General features: G+C 40.9%; 1 protein-coding gene across 3 annotated transcripts in view; it reads right to left on the bottom strand.

Moving 5' to 3' along the window:
- Positions 1-440: 440 nt before the first annotated feature.
- Positions 441-25,075, bottom strand: part of MAMLD1 (mastermind like domain containing 1) — a 102,351-nt gene continuing 77,716 nt past the window's right edge. For 2 of the 3 annotated variants that reach the window (XM_074206745.1, XM_074206748.1), the window contains exons 3-5: positions 5,870-6,025; positions 5,013-5,097; positions 441-3,743 (exon numbers count right to left, since the gene is read on the bottom strand). In XM_074206745.1, coding sequence (XP_074062846.1) covers positions 2,728-3,743; positions 5,013-5,097; positions 5,870-6,025 — 1,257 coding nt within the window. In that variant the 3' untranslated portion in view covers positions 441-2,727. The remainder of the gene's footprint in view (positions 3,744-5,012; positions 5,098-5,869; positions 6,026-25,075) is intronic. The other variant, XM_074206746.1, reaches the window with a different exon arrangement.

Below are 25,075 nucleotides of genomic sequence, written 5' to 3'. Positions count from 1 at the left end.
CAAAATAGTCCTTTCTCTCTACAATGTGACGGCAATTCATCTTTTCCATGATCTTGCCATGGTTTGCTTTTATTGAACTCAGAGTGTAAAGAAAATTTATCCAACTAGTGGGACTTTTGCTGTAGTTTGAAGTACATGCTAATGATTATGGAGATAGCCAGGGATCTAGGGGCTGGAGTGACCAATGTCTTCTAAACAGCTGACTTTGAGAGGGCACAGAAGACATCAACGGGGCTCTGCTCCTTTACTTCCCTTATCCATTTGGTAGACTGTATACATTGTTTAACCGATAAATCAGGATGGGCCCAGTAGCAGTGAGAGGAGAAGGAATTAAATCTAAGCTAACTTCTCTGGTTTCTCTTGTTTCAACACTTTTCAGCTTCCTTCCCTCCATCCTGCCATCCCACCAAACCTCCACCATCCCCATCCCCCTGCATCGATCTGGGTGGTTTGTTTGAGACATTAAGAGTGTGAATTAGCAAGTTTTAGTTTCTTAGTTATTCTTTTAAACATCTTGATTAAGCAACAAAGGCTCATTATTCCAAAGATCCTCCATCGGTTCAAGTAGAACTGCCATATGACACCACTTTTCCAAAGGTTTGGGTATGGAGGGTGATCCTAGTTTTGTCTATCAGGGCCTTTCCCATTTACTGATCCATAGCAGGGTTAATCCTTGGGACATCTTTTCAATAACTTACAGAATAATATCTCTACAGAACTCTACTTTATAGAATAACATTATGTCAACTTTTGTTCTTGTGCTCAGTACCTATCAATACTCTTTTTTTTCTAATGAAAAATATAGAGTAAGAGATTTGTATTCTAGCCTCAGTTCTGTCATTATATGGAGTATATGACCTTGGGCAAAATGACCTCACTACTATTGGGTCTAAGATTCCTTCTCTGTAAAGGGATTCGAAGAAAGGAATTCTAAGATCTCTTTTAGCTCTAACATCGTAGAATTCTAGTTCCAAGCTTGAGAAGTTGCCTCTCTGCTTTGGTGGAAGGAGTTTCCCCACTGGGAACTTCCTCATATAATGAACTCCCAGGACTGAACCAAAAAGAAAAGGTCTAAACAGTAACCCACCAAGATTTATAGAAAGTAACTAACTGGCCTGGTCAGAATTAATGTCCCGTTGGATTGTTATAGGAACTGAAAGTGTGCTGAATCATTGGACTAAGTTTGAAGTCTCTCTCTGGGTCAAGTCTAAAGCTGTATAATCTAAGGTTCTAAAAGTTGGTCGAATTGTGCCTTATGGGAGAAAGCCTTTTTTTCTCTTCCTGCTCATCAGGAGATACAGATGAACCCCAAGGCGGCAAGTAGTCACGGAAAGAGTAGAAGATGACACTGGCAGCCCCAGAGCCAATGAACAAAATGAACCCAAATATGCAGTTCTCTCATGGCAGTTTATTATGACATGAAGGAAGAACCATCCTGTGCTCAAAGCTGATGCTATATTACAAATGTATGGCTGAAGTAGAATGTGACTAATAAAATAGGATTCCACAAAGCATGAACGTTTTAAGGCATTTACAATACAGTGGCTCTTCTATAAACAGACACTTAAATATACATGACTGTAGCTGCAGACAGAAACCATCAGAGGGACAGATCCCAAATGAACTCTTCATATCAATAGACTCTTCTTCCGAACTCCAAGTCTTACATTCAAACACATATTGAAAGGCCTTATAACCAGGAACGAATCACCTGTACACTACAGATATACACACTAGGGGTGCTGAGACCGGAGGCAGTCTTTCTTCCAGTCTGAATGAGAATGGGAAGGATGCTTTGCAGTCTCTCCAAGGTCATCATTCAGAGCAAGGCGAGCTTCTCCAGGAGACTTGCATGGGGTGGCTCCTCCAGGGCTTCAAACATTCCTTCCGATCATCAGTATTTCTCATCACGGAGGAGGTTGCGGCTTAGCCCATCTCCATGCTAGACACTTAGCATGCTCATCAAAGGCATCAAAGAGAAATGGGAAGGAGACAAGAAGTCCCAAGGCATTCGTATTCCTGGTCTTCCATTTGGCACTTGCTCAGTTTGTCTACCACCCCTAGTTTGTCTTACATTATATCAAACACACGCGTGTTTTCAAGCGGTAATACACAGTATTACGGAAACTAACAAAATGATTTGCATATTTGTAACAAGTGTAACAAGCAAAACTTCTATAATAAAACAATACGTAAGCCAGAGATTTATTTACAAACGGTCACAAAGAGAAGTATAAATACTTCTATATTGAATGCTTAAGAAAACGCCATTTACAAAATTTGGATATATACAGTCACTTGAAAAATAGCCAATATTCAACTTTGTCACAGGAGAAGAACTGGCTCCAACTTGGTAATGGACAAAAACTAGCTTTGGGTATGTGCCTGTATGGTATGGTTGGGGTTTTGCTTTTGTTTGTTTGTTCTGTTTGTGTGTGTGTGTAGGGGGTATGAATGGCTGTATGTGTGTTTGTAGCAGGTTGGGGTGTGTGTTTGTAGTGGATTTGTATGTGTGTGTGTATGAATGCATGTAAATTTGTAGCGGGCTTGTGTGTGTAAGGGGGTTTGTAGTCTAGGTGTGTGTGTGTGTGTGTGTGTGTGTGTGTGTGTGTGTGTGTAGGTAAGTAAGTGTGTTTATAGCAGGTTGGTGTTTTTCTATTTTGCTTTCTCTCACCCAACTCCCCAGCCGGGTGAGGAGGGTGTCAAATCTGGGGACCTTGCCAAGACCTAAACATGACCAGAACTTTGAGTGTGCTGCCCTAAGATGTCATCAATCATTCTCAAGTTGTTCAGCCACTCTTCATCATTGTTGCTGCTGTTTTTCATGAGGGAATCGATGAAGTCTGTCTCGCTGCAGCTGTCTGGCAAAATGGCATCATTCTGCTGTGGGCCAAAATCATACTGTGGCATCTCTGCCGAAGGGCCCATCCTGCTGAAGGTCCCAGACGCCTGGCTGGTGACCGGATAACTCGGGGGCTCGATGCCTTGGGCTGGGCTGATTGGGTTGAAACTGGACACGCTTTGGGGGATGGGTTTCATGACATTCATCGCTGGCAATGGGGTTCGGGTTAGATTTTGTCTCAAACTCTGACTGTTGAGTATGTTGAGGCTTTGAGTAGGCTGGCCTATGTTCACTTTTGGAATCTGCCTGACTCCAGGGGCAATCTGATTGGGGGGTATCACTGACTGAGGTGAAAACTGTTGACCTGTTAGATTGGATCTCACATTTTGTTTGGAGAAAAGAGGACTGTTGGGAAACTGTTGAATGCTGGTGTCTATTTGGCTCTGATTGGGCACTCGAGAGGCCACTGTAGAGATCCATGCCTGAGGGGAGGAACTGGGATACAGGTTGGACATCCGGGCCATATTGGGCTGCCGTAACTGGTTGGGGCTTGCAGACTGGTTTGCTAAGGAGCTGGAACTGAACCCAGTCAGGGTCATTCCAGGCTTGACTGCTGAATGACTGCTCTGGACTGTCTGGCTGGCAGAGCTCAGACTAGCTGAAGTTTGGTTCTGTCGCATGGAGACATTAAAGTCGGAGCCAGAGGGAAAAATTCCCTGTTGTTTCCCCGTGGCCTGGGGGATCATAACCATGCCCCCTGAGCTCTGGTTCCCAGTAGTTGAACTGATTCCAGGGGTCAAGGTGTTTTGAAGGATCCCAGGTGTGGATGGCATCCTGCGGGGATTAGCTGAAGAAGTCGGCATGGACTGGCCACAGTCAGAAGTCATTTGCTGTGGCATGGCTGCTCAAAGAAAAGAACATGGTAAATGAGACATTCTTGCTCTAGAATTATGGCACCAGTGGCATGACAGGGGTGGGGTGGTAGGAAAGAGATATAGCAGGTACTGGAAGTACCAGTAGGGGAAAAAACTAGGTATTACCTGACCCACAAGGTACAGGCAAGGTAGGAAAAAGCACAGTCATGAATCAGATCTTTGCCTTCCCACCCCTAAGAGAGTTTTTGCTATGGTATTTACTCTCAGAATATCTAGTTAGACCATTGCCTAGTATCTATCTATCTATCTATCTATCTATCTATCTATCTATCTATCTGTTTATCTCATTCTCTGCTAGTATCCTCTTGATAAATTTCTCTCTTGTATATCTCTATCATCTCTCTCTCTCTCTCTCTCTCTCTCTCTCTCTCTCTCTCTCTCTCCCTCCCTCCCTCCCTCCCTCCCTCTCTTCTATCTGTCTATCTCATACTCCACTGGTATCCTCTTCATAAATTCCTCTCTTGTATATTTCTGTCATCTATCTATCTATCTATCTATCTACCTATCTCTGTCTATTTCATACTCCACTGGCATCCTCTTCATAAATTTCTCTCTTATATATCTCTATCATCCATCCATCTATCTATCTATATATCTATCTACCCATCCATCCATCTATCTATCCATCCATCTATCTATTTATGTCTATTTGTCTATCTCATACTCCACTGGTATCCTCTTGATAAATTTCTCTTGTATATCTCTATCATCCATCCATCCATCCATCCAGGTCTCCTATCTCACTCTGGTTGGAAGGGCATAGGCCCGATGCCAATGTTGATTGACATAAAAGCTTTAACCTGCTTCATTTTTTCTGTCCTGGGTTGGTTTGCCTCTCCTTAGGAAGCCTGGTGAACTTCTTCTTTAGAGGGCTTACCATACTGGTCCGACACTTAGTGAAGACACCTGACTGGCTTAAGTCCTACCGTACTCCTGAACTCAAGCAATCCACTAGCCTTCATCTCCTCATCATTAGGAACTATGTACATGTGTTGCCATACCCAAGAGAGAAGAATTTATTTTGATTTCTCTCTTGATCCAAATAGGAAATTCTCATTTTGGCAAAATCTTTCTTTCAATTGGGATACCACTTGAGCCATAAGCAAATGGCTAGATCACATGTTGAGCTTCAAGGATGAAAGATTCCAAATAGGAATATTTCATGAAAGACTTTTCTGGCTTCTAGACTTCACATCCCTTCTAAAGTTTGAGTAAGAGTGAGATTAGCTCCTTACTTGAAAACTGACTCATCTGTTGGCAGAGATAGGGAGTCCGCTGGTCAGATGGCCCTGCCATGACATTTGGTCTCTGCTTTTCCTGCTAAATAGAAAATGAAAAAGATGCATTATATTAGAGCTATTAAAAACACTGATGAGGAACAGTATCTGGCAAGCACTAAGTGAGGGAGGCCTATGACACTGTCTATGGCAGAATGAATGGTCACCTTGATACCCAAATATAGATTTGGTAAAGGTAAAAATGACAGCCTGTCCTTTGTTCCTTATACCTGAAGCCATCTAACATGTCTAATTCAAGGCAATTTGAGGCACACTAGAGATACAAAGACAAAAATGAATTGACCTTTCCCTTAAGAAGCTTACATTCTACTTGGAGTGATGATGCAACATGACTCCCAGAAAATAAGGACAAAGTCTATGAACAGTCATTTTGGTAAGCTCTCCAATAGGAGGTAGTGATTGCCTTGTGCTTTGAAGGAAGTCAGGTGGAGATGAGACACAGAGGACCACTTGTGAAAAGGAAAAGAGGTGGGAGATGAAATATCATTTGACTGAACAGTGAGTACAGTAAGGGGAGTAATATAAAATTAGACTGGAATCATGGGGGAGCAAGGTTTTAGAGAGATTTCAATGTAAGGCTGAGGGCGCATGTTATTTTATTCTAGAGGAGTACTAATACTCTATCATGGAAGCTTCTGGGATCCACATGGATAACTAACCGCTTGAGATACATTGTTAAGTGTTCTAAGGCCAATCCCCAACTGCCCTTCTAACCCCCTCCATCCAAATAAGAAACAACTCTCATGAATCAAAGAACCCTGTCAAACTGCCCATGGAAACAGCATGACTCAAACCTGCAAGATATGCTGCCGGCGCAGGATCTGCTGCTTGAGCAAATGGTTTCTCATGCATCCATTCACTGTGGCCTGGGTGGCTGCCGGAATGGAGCTGCCTGTACCCTGGAGAGGGCCTGTATCCTGAAGTCTGGCAGCAATGCTAGGATTCCCATCCTGCCAAGTGAGTAGAAAGAACAAAATTAGACAGAGAAGATAACAAAAGAAACCATTTTCCTGAGCAGTGGGTTTTCCTTTCTGTCCCAACCTCAGCCCACTTCCTGTCTTATATACCACTACACTCTCCAGTGGACCTTTTAGATGATAGAAGTGTGCATCGATCAGGACACCATGGGGAATGGAGAAGGTCTGGTTGAATTCCTCTAGCTGGTACCTGATCTTGTCAAAGCATTAAGGAGGAAGAAGAGTGGTGCTTGGGTGGGGGGGGGACTTAAAGATACCTCTCCCCTTCCTTCCTGTTTTGGTCTCCAGACATGGCTCAGATTAAACCAAAGTCCTAATCACTTTGCCATGGTTACAACTTGGTCTAGAAAAACTGACCAAAGAGAAAATGGTGGGGGAGGAAAATCTATGCAGAAGGACGAAGAGAAAAATGAGCTAAGGACATGGAGAGGAATGAATTATGAAGGGAAGTAATTTTACTCTATGGCACACATGAGAACAATAATACAAATAATAAATAATAGCAGACATTCATATAATGCTTTAAGATTTGCAAAGTATTTTAAATGCAATTACCTCATGTGATCCTCATAAGAACTTTCTGAGGTCACTGCTATTATTACCCTCACTTTTCAGATGAGGAAACTGAGGCTCAGAGAAGATTAAGTCATTTGGCCTAGGGCACACAACAGTAGCTGGTTAAGTATCTGAGATAGTATTTGAACCCATGTCTTCTTGATTCCAAGTTCAATACTCTAAGTATGACCCTGGAAGGCTTCTATCAGTAGAGATAAGCAAATCAAAGTGTGAGTAGCTCAAAGGAAACCATATGGCTAACCCAGCTATGGAGAGATTCCGGAATCAGAGAGGCATTGACAATACATGTACGCCCCACACCATGGATTGCCAGGTTTTCGGCATCAATTCTGAACAGCCGATGTCGAGTACCACTTCCCAGCATGATTCACTTCACAACATCTGAGTGTTAAAGTGAACAGCTGCTTGGCAAAGAAGTTGAAAGAAAGGAATCAGAGAAAAACTCTCCCTTTAACTCAGCTATGAAGAAAAGAACCCCAGAAAGTTAGAGTTTAAGGGACTTCTGGGAGTCTTCTCCTCAAAACCTTTCATGTTACAGATGGGGAAACTGAGGTGGGAGGAGGTGACATGCCAAAAGTCACAGAGCTGAAAAAAGCTGAAGTCCAAGAGCAATGGAGCTGAAACTAGCATCTAGTTAGTGGACATTTAATCCAATGCTTTTTCCACCAGGCCACAGAGCCTCTGGAGGGTATATTCAGCAGCCAAACAGAGCAACGACACTCAGATTACTATTTCTGCTTTCATATCCAACTTTCCCATTATTAGGGTTTGTTATCATTGGCAGAAAGAACCATACACATTCTCTCCAGCATTCTTCCCGAGGCCATGCTTCCTTTGTTTTCCAAATGGAGGCCCCCCATCCTTTGTTTCTGAATCAATGTTATCAAAGAGAAGCCCAAAGAAAAGAGTTGCAGCCTTTTGACACTGAGAATTAGAAGCATGTGAAAACAGAGAAAACAGGAAATGACCAATGTTTTTAGTGACCAGAAGGAAATGGTGGCTAAAAGTTGCTGCTTAGTAGTGGGATATTCTAGGTTTATTTTTTTTTTTTTTGCTTAAATCCAAGAGATCACCCAAATTATGAGAGGATTTAAAAAAAATGAAAGTCATGATGAAAATTGCACAATGCTCCTTGGTTGAGCACTAAGCTGTAGTAAGGCACAGTAGATGAAAGAGAAATGTCTAAAAACAAGTTTGTCCAAAGATGTCTTCCTAAAAGCCAAAACAATCACTGACATTGTTACCATTATTTTCTGTGTTAGGTGGATGTGGACTTTGCTTGGGGGACAGGTAGGTTGATGGAGGCGGCCATATTTTGTCCCCCTCTTTCAGTGTTTCTAGTTTACTGCAAAGTAGCAAAGAAGAACCTTCAGTTGCTTTCACTTAGCCAGGAACAAGGTCTAGGGACCTTTCATTGAAGAGGACCAGTCTGGAATTCTTAAAAATTTCCTGAGTGGTTCTTTTGTGTGCCAACTGGGTGAGGTTGATAGACTAACATAGCTGAAAATATGTTGACTAGCTCTGAGGCATGTTGGCCAGGGTGGTCTCCCTCTGAAAGAATGACACGCTCCAAAAAGCAGTGGGGCATAGTTTTGGTGGATAGCTGCTGTAGAAGGAAAGGAAAGTAACAGAACAGCAGGCTTCCAAATCTCATCAAGAATGATGCCAGATAGTAGGACTGTGAAAAGAGAGTCCCTTGACCATGCCAAAATGCTTCAAGAGGCAGAACTGAAAAGTAGAAAGGTACAATTTGTTGCTGGGAAATGGAGCCATAAGGACTTAGGCAGGAAATGCCTTCTAGCTACAGACAGTACCAAAGGTTAAACCCTCCCTTGCTTCAAAACATGGGTTTTCCATGGATTTGTTTTGGGAAAATGATCTAAGAACTCTTCTCCACTAGCATGCAACTCAGTGGGAGATTTTTACTTTTTTGTGTAGGAGGGCAAGGCTTGGGATGGTGTTGAGAATGATTCTATTTGACTTTTCCCTGCTGTTTACTTTGTTTTTCTATCCCAATTAAATACTTTGGCATTTGACTAATTTCCAGCCTGGTATGTCAGTGGACTAGGTACTAGATAGGCACTTATTTCCCCTCCATGGAACTTAGTCTTTAAGAATTCCAGAGTGACCACATCAGTTTATACAAATCTTCCCATGTTTATCTAAATTCTTCATCATTTCTTATGATGTAATATTATTCCATTACATTCATATCACAGTTTGTCTAGTCATTCCCAAATTGAAGGGCACCTACTTTCCTTCCAGTTCTTTGTTAATGCTAAAAGTATTGCTGGGAATATTTGGATATATGACACCTTTCTATCAGCCTTGGGGTATATCTCAAGTAGTGAGATTTCTGGGTCAAAGGATATGAACAGTCTAAAATACTTTCCAGAATGGTGAGCCCAATTCACAGTTCCACCATGAGTATATCTAAGTCCACTAACACGTAAAAACACATATAAATAGTGAAAAACAAAGAATTCCTTGTAAGCCTCTATAAAACTTCAGAATGGTCGAAAGCATAGTACTTAGACACTTTCTTATCTACTGGGTCTAGCACCATCCTTGTCCTTTTTAATCCTGATTTCTTAATGAATTGATCGATTACTGAAATATTAAAATATGGATATTTATTGATATTGAAAATAAGGACAAATTTCTTGCTTTCAACCTCAAACCCTTTTCTCATTATATAGAAATTGGCAGGGGCAGCTAGGTGGCACCGTGGATAGAGTACTGGCCCTGGAGTCAGGACAACCTGAGTTCAAATTCAGACTCAGACATTTAATAACTACTCAGCTGTGTGACCTTGGGCAAGCCACTTAACTCCATAGCCTTGCAAAAACAAATATATATACATATACATACATACATACATACACACACACACACACACACACACACACATTGGCAGTGAAAGGGAACTTAATTCTGCCATTTAGTCATTCTTTAATTCGGTCATTTAGCCAACAGTCTACTATTACAAGTTACCTACTGTGTGCAAAAAAACAATTATATTACTACTCTGTGTAAATCCCTCGTGAGTTCTATGTTTGGATATGAGTTGAATCTGAGGAGATCAAAGATGTAATAAGCCTTATAATACAAGGTGTTCCAAAAGTCTCAGTGTACTTTTAAATTTAGATAGCCTTGAGCCCTGGGACACCCTGTATATAGAAAATCTCTAAAATTTAATTTAAACGAACATTCATTGATCACTTAAGAACACTGTGTTAGATTCAAAAGTAGATACAAAGTTTATGTAAGACCCAGACCTTATAGTTAAGAAGTAGGACAGACACAATTATACTATAACACTAAAAGTGTGTGGAAGAAATGAAGAGTAGATATATGAGCTCCAAGGGAAGGTCTCTGAGGCTGACCTCTGAGAGGAGTTTCAACAGAGTGGGGGTGAAGTGGGGCTCAAAAATTATATTGTAAAGGACTCAGGGGAGCATGGGTGGTAAAGGAAGTAGAGCCAGTGGGTGTAGACAATTCTGTTAGGGAGTTTGGCAATAAAGAAAATGTACCACCCACATCTCTGCCATCACTTCGATTTTTCCCTGGCTTGTCTTGCAGTATGCAAACTGTCTGTGCTTACTGAAGCAAATGAGTTTGAGGCAAGGACAATCGTGTTGATGCTTACTTAGCTCAGAGCTATTGCATTAGCAAGTCATAACATTAATGTCTCCCTCACTAATCTGTCCTCCCAATTTTAAGATTGTCTAAACTTCCCCTGGAAAATCATGTGAGTTTTCCCATCATGTTATTATTGTCGAGGAGGAGAAATTTCATTATTAATCCATCCACTTCACTAGGCAAAGAGACTAATTGTTGTGGTGGGGAAGGACCATCGGGGGGGATGGCTCAGTCCAACTCACCAGCCAATACCTAGAGAGGATATCTTCATTTCAGAAAGAACTTCTTTTTATCCACTAGAGAAAACCATCTTTACCTTGAGGAGAATTAGAATAAAATAGCTTCCATGGGAAGACAGGGAGTGAATGTAAGATCTCTTATTTTTGTAAAACATGATTAGACTAAGCCAAAAGGAAAAAAAGAGAGACACAGAAATGCACAGAGATGCAGAAACAGAAAGAGAAATGAGGTGTTGTTTTTTTTTTTAACCACCACTAGTGGGAACTACTGAATTCTTTTCCAGGAGAAAACACCCTGTAAGTGTCAATACTAAGAATAGTTCTCTGATGTAGCCCAGAAAACTCCACTATCTGTAACAAAGGTTAATGAGCCTCAAGATTGTTCTTTTCTTTGCTCTACAAGAAATACAAAAATACCTCCCTTTCTTGTCTGTGGTCAAATCAAAGCAACCCACATTTGAAACTGTCCACCTTTTGATTTCCCCCCTTGGAATGGACAGGAAAATACCATCTGCACAGGTGACCTATAAAATCAAAGTCTCTAAAAACTATGGGTGTTCCCACATCTATGAAGGAGTGCAATGAAGTGGACACTTCTGGATGAAACTGACCGATGGAAATTTGTACAAAATAGCAGGAAGCCCAGTTTGGAGAAGAATGAAAATTCCTAGACAAAAATCAAGCCAACAGGCATATAGAGGTAGTGACATCAGATGTATATTCTAGGCCTCTCCTTTCTTCACAGAGCTTTTAAGGAACTAAAGATGCTACCATAAGATCTCAGAATCACAGGATCTCTGAGTTGGTGGAGATCTCAGAGGCCATCAATTCTAATCCAGATACGACCGGGAATCCCCTCTCCAATGGCCTGGCCAGACAAGTAGTCTCAGTTTCAGAAATGTTTCAGCAGCCTATTCAGTAGGTGATTGTTACATAAGACAAAGGTATTATGGTCAAGGTAAGGATTGAAAATTTTCTTTTCATGTAGAGGTTATCAATTCGGGATTATCTCTACTAAGGGATGCTTTGGGAAAAAAAGACAAAGAACCCCCCAGTCATTTTATTTAGGGGTTGGAGGGAAGAATTTGGATATAAATTCAGTTCTCAAATTTTTAAAGAGCATGATGAACAAGGAGGGCAGGCAGTGTTGGGACTACTGTGCTAAATTTAGTTGATACTCTAAAAAACCAAGAAGCTGTATGTATCAGTCAGGGATTTATAGAGGCCCTCTTTTTCTATTCCTTTCATTTGGAATGTTCATGTTGGTCAATGTCTGTCAAATTCATCATAAAAACAAGATCATTCAGATTTTTAAAAAATTATCTATGTGTATGTTATTGGTATCATGTGCAACAACTAAAGAAAAATCATCCTTCCTGATAGCCTCCCTGCCCTCAAACTTAGCCTGTTGACAGTCTCAAATTAGGTTTGCTGCATAGTGTAGAATCAGGAATTGATCCCCTTTGTCTCTATTCCAAACTTCCCACCCACCTACTTACAGAAGCCTGAAAAATGGTTGGGTGTGAGCCCTTTGTTCCTATTAGGAATGAAGCTCCATGAGGGCTGTTGTAATCTCTCTCCTCTGTGTACAGTGATTTAACCAACGTTGTTCTCCTTGGTTAATTACAGAGCTTAATATGTCCTCTTTGGATGAATCATAAGCTCAGTACGAATGAGTTTCAGTCAAAGCGCAGTCAGTAATAATAGACAAGGAAATGATATCCCTAGGTCATACAGCTATAAATGGGACAGCCTAGGTTTTCTGATCCTAAGGCTAAAAATTCTTTTTGCCATATTGTATAATCCATGTCATTACAGTCTTAAGTGTTTTGATAAGAGCATTGGACAGAATGTTGGCTTTGGAACCTGATGATCTTGGTTTAGATCCTGATTCTTCTGTTTTACTGTCTGTATGACCACAATCAAGTTACTTTTCCACTTTTGGACTCAGTTTCCTCATCTGTAAAATGAGGGCACAGGATTGAATTACTTTAGGTCTCTTTTAGCACTAAATTGAGATTTCTGTGATAAGGAAATTGAAGAGGGCAGGATTGTGCAACAGAAAGAGTTCTAGATTTGGTGTCAAAAGACCTTGATCTCAACTTCTGGCTCTGATATTTAATGTTTGATGCTAGTCAAATCACTACCCATTTCTGAGCCTTGTCTCCCAAGATGACATCTATCAACTCTATATCCTAAGATCTGTGAATAGAACAAAAGGACTAGAGGACCTTGAGGGGCATGGATATATAGAGAGGAGACTTACTCCCCCCATCCCCATCCCCCGTGGGTAGGAGGGGTGGCAGAAAGGATCAAAATCTGGTATATGAAGATTTTTGTTGTATTTTCGGAGCTGCTGCTGAGTCTCAGACAAATGGAGTGATTACTCTAGTAAATAATCTGTAGGCAAACATTTAGATGCTAAGGGGACCTTGTGGTGAATGATTTTTATAATGCCAGCAACCGCTTTCCCCAGTCCTCAATGTTGCTATTCTGTAAACGTGGATTTTTGAGTCTCTGAGTTTTTTTTTTAAATAGGAAACAAAGTCTATCTGGAAGTCATCAACTAGCACATACAGAGGATCTGGCTTAGAGTAGAATTTGGGAAAAGTTTTGCAGGAAGTTTTCCACCGATGGCAGAATGGATTTGTTTTTTTGAAAGACACTGCACTGATAAATCAAGCTACTGTACACTGGATGTATGGAAAGAATTTCTGTCTTGATTTTTCACTTCTACAGAGTATGTAGACTTTAATCCTCTCATTTTGCAGATGAAGAATCTGAGGTTCAAAGAGGGAAAATGGCTTATTTGAACCTAGGGCCTCTCCAGTACTCCAAATCCAACACTCTTTCCACTATGCCACCTGTTAATTGTTTTTTTTTTCCTTATGAAAGGACCACAGTACCCATACTGAACCCTTTCTAGCTTGGTAGGATCTGTCACAGCTCATATACAGTTTGTCTTCCATTGGCATAGTCTTGGAGAACATAGGGATGACTTTGTGCCAGTGGAAGGCACAGGAGTAGGTCTTCTTAGTACAATGTGATTAGACTCCTCTTCATAAGGACCATCTATCGATGGGCTATGGTTCCCCAGATTATTTACTAGAGTAATCACTCCACTTGTCTGAGACTCAGCAGCAGCTCCAAAAATACAACAAAAGTCTTCATATACCAGGTTCCCCAAGATAAGGACTAACCATTTAGTGAGCAAAAGAGAAGGAATTCCTGCTCATATATGGGTTACAGCATTCTAGAGGTCACGTGAAAACCCTCCTAACTTCCATTCTTCACTTCAAGGGAAGGATTGATTTGAATGTTGCCAAGGACCTAAGAGTGCATGGTACTTCTAAGAAGTCATTCGAGTTTGAAGTTAAATTCTTCTCCTATGTAGCATCTGTTCCTTCCAAGTTCAAGACGAGGTAAGAATTGAGACCAAAGATGACCTAATGTATCAAATCATGTGATGTCATTGGTTCTCTTTGAGAACAAAGAACAAACAACACCAAGCTTGATCTACTAATCTGAGTGGATGGGATTGCCATACCTACCTGGAAAGTGAATAGAAGATTGCTCTGGTGCTACAGGAATAGTGCAGGTGCTTTTAATTAAGTTTGAAGTTCAACAGAGTGGTAACATGTGGGATGGTGGCTGAAGGCCCTGTCTTGGGTTTCAATCTTGACTGACACTTAGGACTTTATCTCTCTCAGCCTCAGTCTCTATGCCTGTCGAATAGGGCAGTAATACTTGTATCACCTACTTCACATGATTTCTATGAAGACAGTGCTTCATAAATCTTAAAGGATGACAGAAATGTGAGTAGTAGTTGCTATTATTAGGGATAATAATAATAGCAGCTCCGATAGGATCATAGACTTGTTCCTGCCAGAAAGGACCTAAATAGATGGAGAAGGGTGGGAGTAAGGGGAGGGGTGGTGACTACATTACAAAAGGATTCTTCACTTTATAAAAAGGATTTGTCACAAGATTTAAGTCAGAGAGACTAGTCAAACAAGTGATACTGAGGGAAATATAATCAGAAATTTAAAAAAATAAGTCTATTTAAAATGATGTAATTGAGAAGATCTATGTACAATCATCTTTTCAGAGGGCATGTCTGTCATATGTCTATAGTGCAGACTGTTCCAAGAGGCAGTAGCTGTTAAGCTTTCTGCTCTCCTCCCAGTCCTTTCTTCACTGCCCAAGTGTTTCGAGAGTTGTCCAATAGAGGATTCAGTCTCTGATGCATCTACTGGCTCAAAAGGTAGACTGCTCAGAAGGCAGCACTATCGAGGACACCAGCTCCCAGGTATTCCCCTCTGCCCCAGTCTCTCTTTGCGCTCCCTAATGTTCTGCCAGATAAGACCATGCCCAAGGACATCTGCTCCCTAGTCCCTAAATATGTGCCCAAAGGGCATATATTCCCTCATTTCAGGTACTCTGGAGACCCTGTGATTTCTTTAGGCCGTAGCCCACCAGTATGTAATGTTGGTTCTGTATGAGCTGATCCTCTCCAAAATAGTGTTTTAAGTCATAAAAATGTCTTCACAGTAGCCACAGTCACTACTGGGAACAGTTCTCAGTGGCCAATTGAAAGGCTGGTCCTAAACAACTTGGGAAAAGGCTTTCCTGAGTCTGAAAAGAAAGAAAACAACTTAGTCAACTCTGAATTATCTGTCTGGGCTTATAAATATTTGGGATCTTATTTGCAAAGCGGGACTGACACTGTCACCTAGTCTATTTAAATGGGAGCTCAGTTAACATTAACAGAATTTTTGTTTACTCAAGTCTAGTAGGAGTTGGAAGGGAGGCTCTTTGAAAACTGAAATAATGACCTCCCAGCCCCAGGGGGAAGATGTGAATCAGCTAGCTAATTGCCTCCCTCCCCCAGTCAGCTCTGCTTTCCTCTGGTAGTTCTCTAACACTCTGCCAGAAGATGGAGTCTAGAACCATCAGTGGAGTGGGAAGAGGGGGCCAAGGTGGGCCAGGTGGGCTGCTTTGTAGCATCCTCTTAGAGCATGGATTCATCATCATTTCTTTTCAAGTATTAGGAATTCCCAGGCCATCAGATATTCCCCTCTTCAAACAGGGGTACCAAGACACCTTCCAGAGTCCAGGAGAAATGATTTGGAGAACCACCAACATTCTGGATGGCCCAGGCCACTGCTTCTCCACGTCATAGCGGGTAACTCTGAGGCCATTTGGGAAGGGATGAAGAAAATCATTTCTGATGAAAGCTAGAACCTCCTCAGGAGTAGGAGGGACCTGGAGTTGGAAGCCTTGACCAGTACGGGTTGTACCAGATGGCTAACTCTAGAGAGTCTCCGATTTGTTTTCTTTTAGTGGCATCCATTTAACACTAAATTCATGTGAAATAACAGCTATAAAACTCTTTGTAAACCTTAAAAGGCTGCCTGACTGCTAGCTTTTATTACTGTTGTTGTTGTTTTGTTATCATTCTTCTTCTCTTAGTGGTTTTGGAGGGCAGGGCAAGGCAGGGCTGGTGACAGACTCTATCTTCGGTTGAAGAATGCCCCGCTGTCTGCTTTGATAGGGTTATTTTCCTGAAGGGTGAGCAGATGGAAAGCATTGGGGCTTGGAGAGCTCACGGAGAAAAGGAAAAAAAATCCCAAATCACTAACCTCTGAGTGGAAAGCACTGTTTGTACTCACAAAAACAGACCTTCCTTTAAAGGACAGAGGCCTAGGATGCTTCTTCACTGTGGTGATTGCTCTCTGATCACTATCGCTTCTAATGTATCCATTTTCTCTGAAAACAGATACAGACATTTTGTACACAGCTTGATTTCATATGCTAAAGCTTTAAGTCCACGGTCTGCTTCAAATCTTCTGCCAAAACGCACCTTATCGCTTTCTACTGTCCTGAGATACCACCCCTTAATGTGAGAGTCTGGGACTGAGGGAAGGGCAGTTGACCCATAAATTTGGGAAGACCATCTTAAATTGCATTCCTCTTCAATGTAGTTTTGGTCAGTGGCCTTTCGGCCTATCTCAACTAGGTTGCCCTGGCCCTGGCCACACTGGTACATTTCTCAATTGTATCAAACACCCTTTGACTCAAGTAATCTGTTAGGCTAGGCTGTGTCCTACCAAAGAGCACAGTACCAACTGATTTGCCAATGAAGTTCTAACCATGACATATATCTGGGAAGAGATCACGGAGCCCCCAACCTTCTGACACACTTTATAGAATACAAGAACCAATTGATGAGTACAGCAACTGTGAAATAAATCAGCTACTGGACCAAGAATTTGTTTTGACTTAATCTGTCGCTGACTCTACTGAATAGACTGACTGCTTGGGTGTTGTATTTGGGGAGGGGATCAAGAACAGATGAATTCGGTCAAACAACTGAAAATATTTGATAAATCAAATAACTGGTTAGTCATAGGATGATAGATTTTGGGGGGGGGAGACTTTAGAGGCCCAACCCCCTCATTTTATAGGTAAGGAAATGGTAGGATAGAGAAATTATGTGATTTGCCCAATAATATACAGGTAGTCAGGGGTAGAGTCAAAATTTGAATCCAGGTCCTCTCACTCCAAATCTAGCTCTTTCCAATTTACACTATCAGGTTCCAGGTACTAACAGATAGTTTTTGATTGTTGTTGTTTTTGAGAAGCCTGTTTGACTACATTTGAAAAATGATATAGTTACCTGTATCAGCTTCTTCCTTCAACTGGTTCATTGTTTCATATACATTGTCCAGTGAAAGGCAGTATGGTATAGTGGATAGAAGACCACCTGAAGTCTAGGAAACTGTGGTTCAAATGCTATCTATTCACTTATAACTTTATGACCATTAACCCTTACATTAATTAGTCCCTTAACCTTACTGAACTTTGGGCTACTCTAAGTTTTACGAAGAGAGACTGTCAGTAAATCACAGGGCTAAAATAGATCAGTTCTCATTATAACTTTGCAAGTCTCCTACATATTTGGTGCAGTAACTGATCTTCTCCTATTTGAAAGGATGGGAAGAAGTTTGTACTTGGCCTCAACATGCTACCCAAGTGTTTTGTATCAATTCTTTAACTGATATTAGATGTGCATATGAACAAAGACTTTAAAAATCAGCATCAGATGACTGCAACCACATAGAAATTTAGAACAGTATACCACCTCTCTGAAAGGACAGATATGCACAAGGGAAAACCCTTCTCCAACACAGAACAGAAAAACAAACAACAACCAAGTCTTTTCATGTGAAATAGGAAGTTAACATCCCCTGGGTACTATAAGGAATAAGGAGAAAATTCAAGATTTAAAGGCATTGGAGGACTGCACTTGAAATTCTTGGTCAGGTACAGGATAAACTAAATGGCTAACTCCAATTCTGGAATTCCTTTCTCTTAAGATTTCACTGGTGGGACTCAATGGCAGCAACCTAAAACTAAGCATCCAGATAGAAACTGAAAGAGCTGTATCAAATCTAAGTGTCTGATCTGAATGATACCACTGCCTGGGTATTTCAAGGCATTAAAGGCAACTTGGCAACTAGGTGGCGCTGCAGTGGATAAAGAGTTAAGACTGAAGTAAGGAAGACTTCTGTTACTGAGTTCAAATCTAGTCTTAGAAACTTACTATATGATCCTGGGCAAGTCACTTCACCCTATTTGCCTTGGTTTCCTCATCTATAAAATGAGCTAGAGAAGGGAAAAGCAAACAACTCTAGTGTCTATGCCAAGAAAACCTCACATGAGGTCATGAAGAATTGGACACAGATGAAAACAAACAAATAGCAGAGGCAGCTAACTGGTACAGTGGGTGGAGTACTAGATCAGGACACAAGAAGACCTGGGTTAAGATTTGGCCTCAGACGCTAAGCTGCTGATTACCTCAGTTTCCTCAACTATAAAATATAGATTAATAATAATAGTAATAATGATAATAATAATAATAATAATAATAACAATAAACTCCTTCCCAGAGTTGTGAGACTTCAAATAAGAAATTTCTAAAGCACTTTGCAAAGCTTCACGTGCTGGTGACTACTATGATTATGCTTATCTTGGTTTGAGACTGATTTTTTTAAAAAAATTTTCCAGCTGCATGTTTGTTGCTGTATAGTCACAGCTACTGTTATTCATGAACTATATTCCAAACTAGCTTTAAAACAGTCACTCTTCAAACTGGCAGGTTAGAAAAAAGTGAGAGGCAAGTTGGTAAAAGGCAAGCGCTCTACATGAATTTTTATGGCCAAATTACAAACTCTTAAAAATCAGATACTAAAGACAGCTTCAGATTCACATCATTGTCATTTGAAAAGGCAGTATTTTGATATGATGACCCACTAAAAAAGGGCTCTAATATTCTTACCAAGTCAATGCAACATACTCATAAAACATCTATCCTCAGCCTTCCAACTATTTATAAACTGTATATGGCTCATTTTTCCTTTGTCATTTCATTATTACAGATTTGAGATCACTAGCCATCTGGAGCTTCATTTCATCAAGCTCTGATTTGTCCTTGGAGCAAGGTAACGTGGGACACAAGCATGAAATGCTGCTTTTCACCCCTGATACTTCTTTATGTTTTTTCCTTCATAAATCTCCTTGCTAATTTTAAATCATTTGTTTTCTACCACTTATTTAAAATTGCTCATACATTCATACATACATGTATTAAGGAGAATCTTATGCAACTACTGCAAAAGACAATTAAAAGCAATTAATTGGTTTTATTTGTCGATAACTTTCAGATTATGGCCCCGAAGTGGCTTCATGTATAATATAGTATAGTATAGTATAGTATAGTGTAGTATAGTATAGTCAAGCATTTAGCCTCTACCTTGCTCTCCCCACCCACCCACCCATACACATACACACACACACACAAACATTAACACACACTTGGAGAAGAGAAACTTTAAATGTCACACTCTAATTTGCTGTTCGGTCATCAACTCTTTGTGACCTCATTTGGGCAAAGATACTGGAGTGGTTTGCCACTTCCTTCTCTGGCTCATTTTACAGGTAAGAAAACTGAGGCAAACAGGATTAAGGGACTTATCCAGAATCACTTAGGTCTTTCTGACTCTAGGCCCGGACCTCTATCCAATGCAATATCACTTCCCAGTTGTTGTGATAGAAGATGCTCCACTGGATGGGGACATTTTAATAAAAGTAACCGATAAAGTCCACATTCATTCATTAAATTCCAAGAAAAATGGTACCAGATGTTTCTCAGACTTCCCCAATTCTGCTTCAGCTGTATCTTCTCTGGAGGGAAGAGTGTTTTGGATTTTCTCTCCAATTTTTAGCCATTAAAGAGCTCATGACATGTTAGAGGAGAGGCAGTAAGATGCAGTGGTAGTGTGAGGCCCAGTTCTGCCACTTGCTACTGCGAGATCTCTTGATTCTCTGGGCTTTAGTTCCTCTTCTGGAGAATAAGACTACACTCAATGACCTTTGAGATCCATACCACCTGTAAATCTAAGATCCAAAAGCTCAAAAAGATCTCAGGATAAATTAGTCCAAGTCCCTTGGTTTTTAGAGAAGGGCAATGAGACCCAGGGAGATGAAGAGAGGAGTCTAAGGTTGCAGAGGACCTTGGGCAATTGGTAACTTGGGGCAAATTTATCTCTAAGCTCATGAACCAACACAAATCCTGACCCAGCAAGCAATGAAATTGGCCCAGTTCTGCCACTGACTTGCGTAATCACAAACATGTGTCTTCCTTTTCTCTGAGCTTCAGTTTTCTCCTCTTGTAAAATGAGGAGAAACTCCTTAGCTCCTTGTGTGACTTTGAAGGGGCAAAGCGAAACAGTTGGGGCAGACCAGGTTTCAGCATCTTTAAGACACAGATTGAATCCCGATCTTTATCTTTTGCTAACTGTATGACTGGAAAGTCACTTAACTTTTTGGAGCCTCAGCTTCTTTGTCTGGAGTCATATCCTTATGGGGGGGGGGGCATTACATCTACCCCCCAGGCTGGTTGTGCAGGTCATTAGAGTTCACATGGAGAAATTGCTTTCTATATAAATATTAGCTGATGGTATTATTATTTACCTCTTTGGGTCTCTTTTCTTCTCTATAAAATGTCTCACTTAGACTAGATGATCTCTAAGGCTCCTGGGAACTCAGATAGTCTATAATTCTATACTGTTCATTTAGAGGAATCAGTCCTTGTTTCTGGGGTTCACTCTTCATTGCTAACAGGGCTCAGGCCTAATCAAAGATTCCAAGACCATCAGTTGAACCATGGATAGGCAAAGATGGATTGGTACAGTGGCTGGGAAGGTCAGGCACATACATCAATACTTCACTAATATCTTTTTTGATCTGAACTTCCAAAATAGTAATAATAGCTGATAATAGTAGGTAACATTTAAAAAGCCCCCACTATGTGCCAGACACTGTACTCAGGGCTTAATGATTACACTCTCATTTGATCCTCTCAACAACTCTGGGAAGGAGGTGCTGTTATGATCCCCATTTTACAGATGAGGAAACTGAGGCAGACAGAGGGTAAGTGACTTACCCAGGGCCACTCTGCTAGTAAATGTCTGAGGTCAGATTTGAATTCAGGTCTTCCTGATTCACTCTGGACAAATTAAACAGCAATAAATTCTGCTGCTTCTTGTAGTCTTTTCCCACTTCCAGTGCACAGACAGAGTCTATCTCTTTCAAATGTTCTCTCCTTTACTGCTCTTAGCATTAGAAGAGAATTAAGACTTGAATAGCTGAAACCTTAGCCTGAGCCACTTGGAACTTTTGAGACCCAGAGGCATAATAAAAATCAGGGGCAACATGAAAACAAAACAGGGTACACCAAGGAAGGGTGAACATCAGCTGGATTTTGTTTTAATTTAGGAGATGCTTTTCTACCCTTGTACTATGGTGAGAGAAAAACTGAGCTTTTGCTATGTCTGGAAAGACCATTCTGTGGGCCTTGTCCTCCTTACGGTATAAGCCCATAGGATGATATTACTGTAGCTTCCCCATGTTGGGTATGGTCCAAAGAGTCAAAGGGGATGCTGGCCCCATGGTTACTGATCTGCTTTGTGAAAGGTTGATATCTACTCTCATATTATGAATTATTTAACAGGTTAAAGATTGGTCTCATCTTCTCTAGCCAACGTATGGCTATTTCAGTCTATGAGAGGAGGGAAGTAGGCATTAATATGCTTAAAGTCATCCACTGTAACTACATTGACTCTGGGGGACTTGAAACTTCACTGGCTTCATCCACTTTTATCTTTCTCTGATGATCAACCATAATATAGAACTCTCAAGAGTTCTCTCTGTGGAGAGAAGTAGGAGAGAAAGGAGAGACAGAGACAGAGAGAGAGAGAGAGAGAAGGAAAACAAGGGACCAATAACAGGCAGGTGAAATCACAAGCTCAGCAGTTGAAAGGGACCATGAGGGCCCTCTTAGTTCAATCCCCTCATTTTAGAGATGAAGAAACTGAGATGTAGGGACTTAAAGTGACTTGCTCAGAGTGAGTGGCAGAAATGTGATCTGAACTTGGGTCTTCTGATTCCAAAACCATTGATCTTTTCACTATAGCAGATGAAGGGAAAAAGGCAGAGAATTAAGGAGTCATGACATAAATTCAGAACTGCCTCTAAATAGATAAAAATATCTAAAGAAGACATTATAGACTAGGTCTCCTGGTTAAAAGGGACATGCATTAGTGTCTCCTTATAGTATTTTTAAGCTACCCAAACCAAGTCTATCTCCTTGGAAGGTTCTCTCTCACCCCCATCCATCCCACTTTGAGTACACCATGATGCAGAACATTATGGAAAGAGTTTTGCCTTAGTTTCTGATTGGCATCACTATTTCTTTCCTGAATTCTTTTAGATAGCTCAGTGGATAAAGCACTGGCCTTAGAGTCAGGAGTTCAAATCCAGCCCCAGACACTTGATACTTAACTAGCTGTCTGACCTTGGTTAAGTCACTTAACCCTGCTTGCCTCACATCCAGGTTCATCTCCAGTTGTCCTGATTCCTATCTGGCCAGTGAACCGAGATGGCTCCAGAGAAGAAAGTGAGGCTGGTGACTTAACACAGCCCTCTTCTCTCTCACATTCAATGTATGTGCTTGTCATGGTATCACCTCCCTGATGTCGTCTTCTTTGAGAAGGAAGGACCAATAGTATCAGCATCATCATTATCATCATCATCTCAAATAAAAGGGAGAGACCATCTTTCTCAATTCATGGGCCTTTGGTCAGATCATGTTTTTTTTCTTTTATTTCTCATAAACTTACTTTGGGTCAAATTCTTCCAGATTTGCCTTGGCTACTCTCGGAAGTAACCCAGTACTTAACGAAATGTAAGTGCCTGGGTGCTAACTGGAATCCTTTTTGGCTGAAAGAGTTGATGGTGTGTGGGGCTTAAATTTGAGAAGATCTTGAGTAAATCAATTTCTCCACTCTCTCAGCAAATGGAAAAATGGCTTTGCTATTCTTGTTCCACCAGCCTCTCCCCACAGTAGACTAAAGCACTGACCCAGACAGGAAAGAAGAATCCCATAATATACCAACAGGCAGTGAAAAGCCTAACAAGTCACAAAAGAGAAATCCAGCTCTATCTTTTTGTCAACCTTTGAGTCTACATATATCATGAGGAGACTGGAAGCCAACTAGTCTTTAGCTCTTGAAATGAAATATTTTCCAACTTGGCCAAATAATATATTTTGGTTTCCCTGATAAATTGCTTTCTATTTAATCAAATAGAAAAGTCAGGTATTTCCCCCCAAAGTATAAATATCCAGAACATAACTCTTTGCCCATCAAAGATTATTAAAATTGCCTATAGTCTGGAATCGAGTCCTAAAAGGCTTAGACATTTCTTGGAATTAGGTTTGAATCAAAGAATTATATTGAATTGGTAACTTGTTATTTAGTTGCTCTGGAAAATCACCACCACTCCTTTCTCTCTCCCCACAGCTCATAGCCTAAAAAGGTAGGGGAAAAGCTGACAATTTACAAATCAATCAATAAATGGGTTTCAATCTGAAAATGTACACTAATAAATAAGGAAATAGATTGTAAACTCCTCAAGGACAGGGACTAACTATGTCTTCGTTATTTTTGTATTTTGTACAACGCCAACCACAGTAGTAGGCACATAGAAGTCACTCAATAACTATGCATTAAATGAATGGATAAATCACTTTAATGGCCTCCCCCCCCCCCCCACTGCCTTTTTAAACAAGACAAAGGGATTGGCCTATTAAAGGGTATTTTTTGATGGTATGAACAATGTGGCTGTTGAGCCAGCTGGTCCATCTAAGGTCAGAGGTGATGATGATTTCTTAGACTTAGTACCACTTTTGGAAATGGGGAGAAATTCTGAAGATCTTCTGCCTTCTCCTCTTTCTCTTTCTTCCTCTCCTTTCCTCTTTTCATTCTCTCTCTGTCTCTGTCTCTTTCTCTGTCTCTCTCTCTCTGTGCCTCTCTCTCTCTCTCTCTCTCTCTCTCTCTCTCTCTCTCTCTCTCTCTCTCTCTCTCATCTCTATCTCTGTCTCTCACCTTTCAAGCCTATTTCCCTAACTAGATCCAAAAGGTAAAATATTTCCAGATTGAGAACTGTGAAGCTTCAAATGACAGTTTTCTTGTCCCTACTGAGCAGATGAAACATTCTTGACCCACTGCTGCACTGTATCTCTAAATGACTGTTCCTAGGGAGACATCCAACTGCCATATTCAGGGAAATTGATTGAATGAGAGACACAAGATTTCCTTTAGAATAAGTGGAAGTCACACAAGTGGAAAATGAGATGCTATTTCAAAAGGACAGCCCAAGTTGAAATGAAATCATCAAAACTTTAGTGGAGAAAATGGTCTTTTGGCATCTAAGCATCATTTTTTTTTCCATTTTCTGCTACAAATCAACTGCTTTTCCAGGAGGGACTCCTGTCGGACAGGATTAAGGCTGTGTCAAGGCTGCAGGACCAAGTGGAGATTTCTCTATTTATGTGACTTGGGATTTGGTTGCTAGCCCCGGTGAGCACAGCTGCTCCTTGTTTACTCGCTATGTTCTGGTCAGGAATGGCAATCTTTCCATGGCTCAGAATCTTCAACCTGCCCTCTTACTCCACAGGCCTAAATTCAGACAAATAATCAAGTTGGTATTTCCAGTGCCAGATGATGCTGTGTTTCCTTTCCTTCTCCTCTCATAATCACTCCTTTGGTCATCCTTCTTTCCCTTGGGTTCCATTAGATTTTGTCTTCTCCGTTAGATCCACCGACCTCCCCCAGTTCCTACTCCCTGATTTATCATCCCAGCAGTTTAATTTTGTTGAAAACGTTTGAGTAGACCGTAGAGATCATCTGTTTCAATCCCTCTATTTTAGAGATGAAGAAATGGAAGGGCAGAGGTGGTGATTAACTTATTCAAAGTCACACAGTGAAGTAAGGGCAGAACTGGAAGAGTAACCTAAGTCTCCCGATTCCCATTGTAAGACTTTTTCCCTGTACTGCACTGCCTCTTGGACATCCAGTACCAGACCTTGTGTAGGACTGCAATTCATAATCCCTGATTTAGTAGGGGAGCCCCTCATGCATTAAGCCAGAAGGACAGGTAGATT

The sequence above is a fragment of the Macrotis lagotis genome, chromosome X (assembly GCF_037893015.1).
Source record: "Macrotis lagotis isolate mMagLag1 chromosome X, bilby.v1.9.chrom.fasta, whole genome shotgun sequence".
NCBI lineage: Eukaryota > Metazoa > Chordata > Mammalia > Peramelemorphia > Peramelidae > Macrotis > Macrotis lagotis.
This window is presented reverse-complemented; position numbering and strand designations above follow the sequence as displayed.